The following is a 7889-nucleotide window of genomic DNA, read 5'->3' as shown; positions in this document are numbered from 1 at the left end:
AGGGGGCATTCCCCTCTCCCAACCGGCCACAGCCGAGGCGCCCTCGTGCGAGCCCCCTGCCCAACCTCTTGCCACAAATGCCACCAGGGGTAAGTTCCTCATCCGCCACCCGTCCAATCCCCAATGCTTCCCCGCATTGCCTCACGCAGCACCCAAAAAGTCAGCCTGCACAATCAGTTCCCTGCACTCCCGCCGTGGCTCGGCCCGTGTGGTCTGCTGGCCCTTGGTTCAAGCTGCCGGCGGCCGCGAGTTGGCCGCCGCCACGCGGGCCCCAAACTCCAGCAGCTCCACGCTGCAGTCGTCGGGCCGCAGCCTGCACTCGATCAGCGCCAGCTCGTCGGGGCTGCCGGCCGCGTCGCGCAGCGCGTCGCGCAGCTGGCTGGGGGTGGAGGCGGTCGCGACCCGGAGGCGGCCGCGGCCGTTGTGCATGGCGCGGGCGAGGGCGACGTAGTCCCAGACCTGCGGTGGCAAGTGAGGGGTGAGAGGCAGATCGGACGTGCGTTGATGATAGATAGATAGATAAGTTACTGATGATGTGTTCGGGGGTTTGTGTTGACACAATATTGTCAGTTACACACCATCGCTCTTTCAGGGGAGGGCGGCAAACTCAGATGTTTGTGCGGCTTGGTGTGGTGGGGGGGGGCTGAGGTGCAAGGCACTTTTGTGACCGCGTCAAGGGGCTCTTGCGCAGGTGGAGGTGGTCTGTTTGAAACTCCAGGTGCAAGTTGTGACATGCCCCCCCTCCAGAAGACACGTCTCTCTACATGGGCCCGCGTCCACGCTGGTTTCACACCCTGCAATGATTCAGTTTGACAATGGGCCAGCACGCCCCCCCCCCCTGCATCACCTGCAGGTCATTGTAACCCTCCCCGTGATGGATCTCCTCCTCTATCACATAGGTCCTGGATAGTTGTGGTGATTGCGGGTGTCGTTTCGATTTGATGTTTGAGAAGCAAAAGCGTCGCACCACGCAGTCCAGCCCGTCCATTTGTATGCGTGTGCGGGGCTCGCACGTGGGCATGTGAACTGCCAGCTGGCAGAGATTGCTGTCGCCCTGATGATGAACGCGCCGACGAGGGAGACGTTGCTGTAACAGCATTCGGTGGGCGACCTCACCCGTTGTTGAGCAGCACGATGATGGGCGCCGCGCCGAAGCGCAGCATAGTGCTGAGCTCCTGCGAGCCAGGAGGATGAGAGGGCCGGCTTCGGGTGGGAGCTGGGGACACAAAGGGGATGCAGTCCGCTGCTGTGAAAAGCAGGGCGCAAGGCACTGGCATTCGGGAGGCGCATGGCTTGAGCGGCGCGGAGATAGGGTTGCTTCCCGGGTGCTCCACGACGGTTTGGCTTCACAGCGAGGAGGCCGGATCTGCACCCCATTCTGTGCCGCTGCTGCTGCTGCAGCTGCAGCCGCCGCTGCCGCCGCCGCCGGTGCAAGCCCGCTGCTTACAACGCACTCAGCAGCTGCGCATCGCGGGTCCCACCACGGCGGTCATCTGGAAGGAACCGTCCCCGATAAGCGACACCACCCTCCTGCCCTCGGACTGCGCCGCCAGGCTGAGGCCCTGTGCGCTCAATGCAAGAGCGCAGGGGATGCCGCAAGGGTATGTGCGGGCGTGGGAATGCATGCAAGCCTGCCATTTGTCTGCCTGCACAAGCCTGCAAGCAGGCAGCGCGTGTGCTGGGTGCCCGTCCCATATGCTTCAGGTTTGCAGCGCGGAGTGGGGCTCAAAGGTGGGGGGTAAAGATCTCGGCGTTGACCATTGCATAACCGTGCGTCTCACCAGCGTGGCGCCGACGCTCCAGCCGATGCTGCGCACAGGGTGCACGAGCGCAGCGGCGAGAGACAGGGCGTTGACACAGCGATTTAGCAGCGCAGAGCAAGGGGCACCTCCCGCCGCACATCGCTGCAGGGCAAGGCGAGCTGTTCTTGCATAACAAACCTGCCGCTGAAGCCCTACACCCCGTTCCAATTGCGGCCCTGCGCAGCGCATGCTGGGGCGCTTGCAGGCGCTTACCTGCCGTAGCGCATCTGCACCTCCATCAGGCAGCCGGGCGGCAGCTGCAGCTTCATCGCGGTGAACGTGGCCTCGCCTGGCAGTCAAGTGGGGATCGCAAAGCAGGGGGTGGCAGGGGCATGGATGAATGGGCGCCCTGCTGTGGAGCCGCGCCCCGAGCACCATTAGGGTGTCCAGAAACAGCCTTGAAGATAGTTAGGAAGCTTTGGCGCTCTCGTAAACGCAATCCCCTTCCTGTCGTGTCAGCCTCACTGTCCTGTTGCCATGCAAGGCCCTGGCACGCCGGCCCAAGCCCACACCAGCAGCGGCCGCCGTGAACAACAAACAACCTCAAAACCCCCGCCCGCCTTCGCACGGAGGTCTGCGCACCGGTCTCCGCCAGCACCACAGTTTTGGCGCCGATGTGCTCCTGCACCTCCCGCCCCAGCGTCCAAACAGTCAGCAGCTGCTCCTCCGGCCCCACGGCGCTCTCAGCTGTCTCCGCGGGCTCCTCCGCGGCCGCGTAGGGCGGCGTGCGGGGCGGCTGCATGCGGTGCAGCGTCTTGAGGGGGTTCGGGTTTGGCTGCAGCTCGCCGGCCAGGGCAGAGAGGAAGCCCTGGAGGCAGGGGAGCAGACAGGGGCAGAGGGTCCTGGTGACGGTAAGGATGGAGCAGAGGAGGGGCTACATTTTGCCCCAGCCTTAGACGATTATGCAGCCAGCAGGTTGTGCGAGGCGTCGGGAGCAGGGGTTGAGCTGGTGGGATCAGGGAGGTTGCAGATTGTTTGGGATTCTGGGCTGGCGCAACACTTGATTGCAACTCAAGAAGGTTAGACTAAGGTTGCTGGATCATGCACTGGAAGTTGCAGCGTCAGCACTACCCACCACAAACTGCTCAACCTGCCGGCGCTGTCACTCAAACGCACCACTCATGCGCTCAAGCATGCCCAGCGCACCTCAACGTCGCCCGTGCAGCTGTAGGTGGGCCCACCCTTGACTGTCACACACCCGGGCTGCACATCGATCACCTGACACGGGGTTTGATTGCAACAAAACGAGAAAGGTTGAGAGCTTTGTTCCAGACGTGTTGAGCGATGAGCAGGAGAACATGCACCAGAATCAGGGCGGCGTGCGGCTGCGACAGCACCAGTCTGTCCACGCAAATCACGCCTATGGCGCCCTAGTCGTTGGCCTCGTTGTCAACGCATAGGTGTGGCTTTGATACCCCCAGGGGCCGACCCTGCTTCTCCCTACCTTCTCCGGCAATAGCTTGTGGCTGTGCCCCAGGGTGGAGTAGTCTGTGTTCACCACCCCGCACGACACGACCACATCCGCTGACGCCACCGCTTCGTTGACCCCTGGCCCACTGATGCCGCCCCTGAGAAATGACAGGGGCAATGTGGTCGCAGCATACGAGCGGCGGTCCAATGAGTCACCACGGTGTAGCGCCGCAAGCGCAGCAAAGCACCCAATCAGTCCCTTGCCGGACGGCTTAAAACATCCTGGCAGCATCTGCAGGCATCGACTGCTGGCTCTTGTGCTGCCCAAAGCACTGCTGCCACAACGCGCGCACTGCCACTGCCGAGCGTCCGTGAGCACTGGACCCCTCCTACTCATCACATGACTAACCAGTAGGTGCCGAGCAGCTGCTTGTGGTCCTCCGGGAACGCGCCCCTCCCGTCCGCCGTCACCGCCACCGGCAGCCCCGAGGCCTCGGCCACCCGCACGAACGCCGCTCGGCGCCTGGCCGCCCGCAGCCGCGGGCCCGCCAGGAGCACGGGCTTGGCTGCGCCTTGCAGCGCGGCCGCCGCGGCGGCGACGGCGGCGGAGAATGAGGGGCCGTCGACGGGAAGCGCAACGTCCGGCAGAGGGGCCGGCGGGTCTGACAGGGAGGGGTGCTTGAGGCCCGACAGGTTGCAGCACACCTCTATATAGCCGGGCTTGGACTCTCTCTACGAGGTTTTGCATTTGTGCATTGCCAACCGATTCAGGAACGCACGCAGCGGTCGCGCTGCTGTCAGGAGGTGACAGATGTGAATGTCGGATGGGAGGAGCGTCCGGCAGGAGCGTCTGGTAGGAGCGTGCGTGCGTGTTGCTCCACATGCGCCGTGCTGGCCGTTTGGTGGCATCCTGCACAACCAAGCCCCTGCCGCTGATAAGGCTGACTGTTGCGGGGAGTATGCGAAAGACAATGGACAATACAGGCGACTGCCGCACATTCCCCTGCCGCCTGACCAACTCCACTGAACCCCAAACAAGCGCACCAGCACTGTTGAGATGACTTGATCAATCTGGACGGATGATGCGCAGCGGAAGTGAGAGCTTCAGTGACACACGTGTGCACCAGTGGCGGGAGGAAGCAGGGGCGGCGCCAGCCACAATCAAGCCAACAAAGGCGAGCAGCACAGCCCACTTGAATGCCTCACCTCAGCTAACTCATTCACACAGCTGAGCTGCATCATTGCACATGCACACATCTGCCCTTACCTGACAACTCTACACAAACCCGACTCAACCTTGGCTATACCCACCTGCCGCTGCGCCTGGGACGTGTGCTGCACCACCGCCTGTGCACATGTGAACTCCTTGTAGGCCCGCAGCTGCTGCCCATAATCCCCGGGCCGCCCCACTGTGTGGTGCAGCACATGCTGCGAGCCCGCCATGTCGTTCGAATTGACGCCGCCATTGATGAAGAGCACGGGCTGCGGGCGCGGCAGTCGCGCGCGCAAAGCGGGCCAAATTATGCTCGTGCGGGGGCAGGGACTCTCTTTGGAAGGATGAATCCAATGTAGGATGAACGAAGCACAAAGCTAAGCCTGGAGCTCAAGTGGTCTCCTGTCATTGCTGGTTTTGAGTACTTGTTTTGCCTCAGAATGTGCTGAAATTCACCACAAAGTCCAGTCCTTGACGACTGCACCCCAACAGGATGAAAATGTGACATGCCCAGCTACCTCGCTTTGCTTATCCGACCAGGCCCCGCCTGAAGACCCCTCCGGCAACAACCGGGCTTACAGCGCCCGCGCGAGGGCGCGGCAGCACCACTCACCAGATCCTCACTGTAGCAGCCCGCACACGCGTTGAGCGCGCTGAGGCCGCCGACGCCCAGGGTCGTGATCACGGCGCCCACGCCCCTGCCGCGCGCAAAGCCATCGGCGGCGTAGCCGGCGCCGAGCTCCGAGCAGTTCCAGATCATCTTGATGCCGGGCGTTGTGTTGAATTCGTCAAGCAGGGCCAGGTTGTAGTCCCTTGTGAGGCGGCGGGGGTGGGTGCAAAGAAACAGTGGGCCAGAATTCAATGCATGGCTCAAGGGCAGCAACATCAGAGCATCAAGGCCACTGGGGGGATGGGTGCTGCACACTCGGCAGAGCGGCATCCGGGATCGCTGTGTGAAAACGGGCCGTTGATAAACAGGGTACTCGCGGTGCACAAAGAGGCAGCGCATGGCAAACCGGCAGCAGCTGCGAGCGTTTTGCGCTTTGGGCGGGTGAGGCGGGGCGGCGGGAGCGCGCTGCATCTCCCAAGCGATGCGGCGCTGGGTGCGCACCCAGCCACGGCAAACACGTGGGTGCACCCCACGTCGCGCAGGCGGCCTGCCAGGTACCGGCCCACAGTTACGGGCTGTGGGCATCCCATGTTGAGGACACCGGTTGCGGCAGGCTCGCTGTGGTGCTGCTTGTGCCTGGTGCAGGCGAGCGCTTGCGCAGGCAGGCGCTCTCGTCGTCGCAGCGACAGCTGACAATGCTTTGCGTTTGAACTCCGAGCGTGTTTCTGTGAGTGCCTTTGGCTGTGCCGTGCAGCTTTGCTGCTTTGTTTATTCGAGTGGTGGCGGATGTGGGCAGTGACTCGTGATGACGACGCGCAGGTCCAGGGGCCCTTGGACTTCACGCCGCATGGGACGAAGGGCGAGCGTACTTGAACACAAGATATGCGGCGGGATGTTTCCATGCGCATGCCACGGTCACGACTCAAATGGCGACGAGTGTTGGCCGCCTGTGGGTTGCACTCACCGCCACCGCTAGGGGTGGGGGCATCAGTCGGGCCCAGCGTGCCCAGCAGCGGGCCCAGCAGCGCACACCATGCGGATTCGCTGTATGATGTGTCGACGGCCCGTTCTACTTTCGTATCAATCAAAACGCGATGTCCGATGCTGCTCATCATATAGGCAGCCTCGATCACGCCAGGTTGATCTGGGCGCGACAAGCCCGCAACCATGACGGCCAAGACGCCACCGTGCAGGCCGTTGGCATTGTATGTCACAGATCCTTCCCCTTCACTCAGCTTTGCCCTCACAACTGAGCCAGATAACGATCATGCTGAGCTGCCCGTGGTCACTTCGGCCCTCGCGCTTGACGCCAAGACACTTGAGCAGGCCGCAGAGGTCCTCGCTGTCACGGATGTCTCATACTTGTGCGTTCCGTGCCAAACGGTTGTCGAAGCGTCCGTCTTTGTTGAGCCGCGCCCGCTCGGCTGGACCGTACTGACTGATGCTGCTGCGCTCGTGTGCAAACAGGCAACCACGGCTAGCGCCTCGCGCATTCCACGCCACACCCGGATCTGTGGAGGCGCATCTGCTGGCATACAACCCAGGAGCCCTGTCTGTCGAAGCAGCGGGTGTGCAGGGGTGTGCACTGTCAACTGGGCTTGGGGTTGGGCAGCGAGTGTCTGTTCGAGGTGGTCCTCACCATCGCCAGCCAAGTGCCCAGCGTATGCAACCATGCATGCTGTTGCTATCAACCCCACGCGCCATGCGCGCATGCATGCACGCTTGCCGTTCCCATGCAGTAGCGGGGCAGCAGCACCATGTGCAGTCAGCAGCGGACCGCCAGCCCACCGCCGCTGTCGTGGCGAAAGGACTCAAGCAGGCTGGGGAGCCAAAACAGCAGCAGCAGCAACAGCAACAGCAGCAACAGCAGCAAGAGGAGCCGAGGGTGCGAGTGCTGGACAAGCAGAACAGCAGCAAGCGGCGCCGCACCTCTGCAGTGGGTGTGGTCAAGCGCGTGTCGCTCGATGGCGTAGGCCCCACGGGAGTGGCAGACTGGGCCGACGGCCAGGCGGCAGTGGTGCGGCATGAAGACGTCGGGGTGGCTCTGCAGCCGCCAGAGGCCCCTGCAGTGGCACTCAGGCGGCTCATCTCCGAGGGCAGTGAGGGTGCAGGCCAGCAGGTGAGCAGGCACCAGAAGTGATATCATGCGTTGATTGGCGACAGGAGCCAGCATGGTCTTGTGCACAACGCAGGGAAGCGGATGTGCTGGGGAACCTGCCATGCATGCAGAGCCTTCCTCTGAAACGAGCAGCCGCATGTTGCGCCCGGACGGCCAACCCGAGCATGTCACGGCCACCACCCAGGCGGAGCGCAAGCGCAAGGCTCGCAGCGCGGGCGCCGTGCAAGCCACTAGCGAGGAGTTTGTGGGCCGCAGTGTCGACACTCAGAAGGCGGCAGGTGCGCGTACTGGCCAGTTGAGGGGCGGCCTGCACGGCAGCCGGTGTCATGCACTGACCCAAGCTTGTTGAGGCGCGGCAATGAGTGCCATGCATGTTCCCTCGCCGCCATCGAACGCTGCATGCCTTGCTTCAGTCTCGCATATGACGGCAGATTGCTCGCATGGATGGCCCCCCACCCCTTGGTTTCTGCAGCTGAGGCGGCGGAGGCGGTCGTGTCCTTCCTGCAAGACTTTGAGAGGCTCTCGGACGAGCAGCAGCAGCGCGAAGCCGCAGGCGAAGAGGAGGCGCTCGCGGCGCCCGCAGCAGCCTCTGACACGGAGCGCGACCGGGGTTTGGCTGGGAGCGAGGATGCCGCAACTGCGGACGAGGCCGAGGCCGATGGGGAGGCGGGCACCGCTCGTGCTTTCAAGCGCCGAAAGCGCGGCCACGGCGCCAGCGCACCCGCGGCGGCCCCC

General features: G+C 63.4%; 2 protein-coding genes across 2 annotated transcripts in view; one reads left to right on the top strand and one right to left on the bottom strand.

Moving 5' to 3' along the window:
• Positions 1 to 228: 228 nt before the first annotated feature.
• Positions 229 to 5185, bottom strand: MNEG_6097 (pyruvate decarboxylase; the record flags this gene model as incomplete). Its single annotated transcript, XM_014045428.1, has 12 exons — positions 229 to 459; positions 848 to 902; positions 1117 to 1175; positions 1482 to 1562; positions 1782 to 1809; positions 2016 to 2091; positions 2385 to 2610; positions 2949 to 3020; positions 3247 to 3370; positions 3622 to 3944; positions 4524 to 4694; positions 5039 to 5185. The coding sequence occupies 12 exons, from the start codon at positions 5183 to 5185 to the stop codon at positions 229 to 231; spliced, it is 1593 nt and encodes a 530-aa protein (XP_013900882.1).
• A 2105-nt stretch (positions 5186 to 7290) lies between these two features.
• MNEG_6096 (hypothetical protein) overlaps positions 7291 to 7889 on the top strand; it is a gene marked incomplete at both ends in the record, with an annotated part of 2886 nt that continues 2287 nt past the window's right edge. Inside the window, 2 exons of the mRNA XM_014045427.1 lie at positions 7291 to 7432; positions 7627 to 7833. Coding sequence (XP_013900881.1) covers positions 7291 to 7432; positions 7627 to 7833 — 349 coding nt within the window. The remainder of the gene's footprint in view (positions 7433 to 7626; positions 7834 to 7889) is intronic.

This window comes from Monoraphidium neglectum, assembly GCF_000611645.1.
Source record: "Monoraphidium neglectum strain SAG 48.87 unplaced genomic scaffold scaffold00961, whole genome shotgun sequence".
In the NCBI taxonomy this organism is placed as follows: domain Eukaryota; kingdom Viridiplantae; phylum Chlorophyta; class Chlorophyceae; order Sphaeropleales; family Selenastraceae; genus Monoraphidium; species Monoraphidium neglectum.
This window is presented reverse-complemented; position numbering and strand designations above follow the sequence as displayed.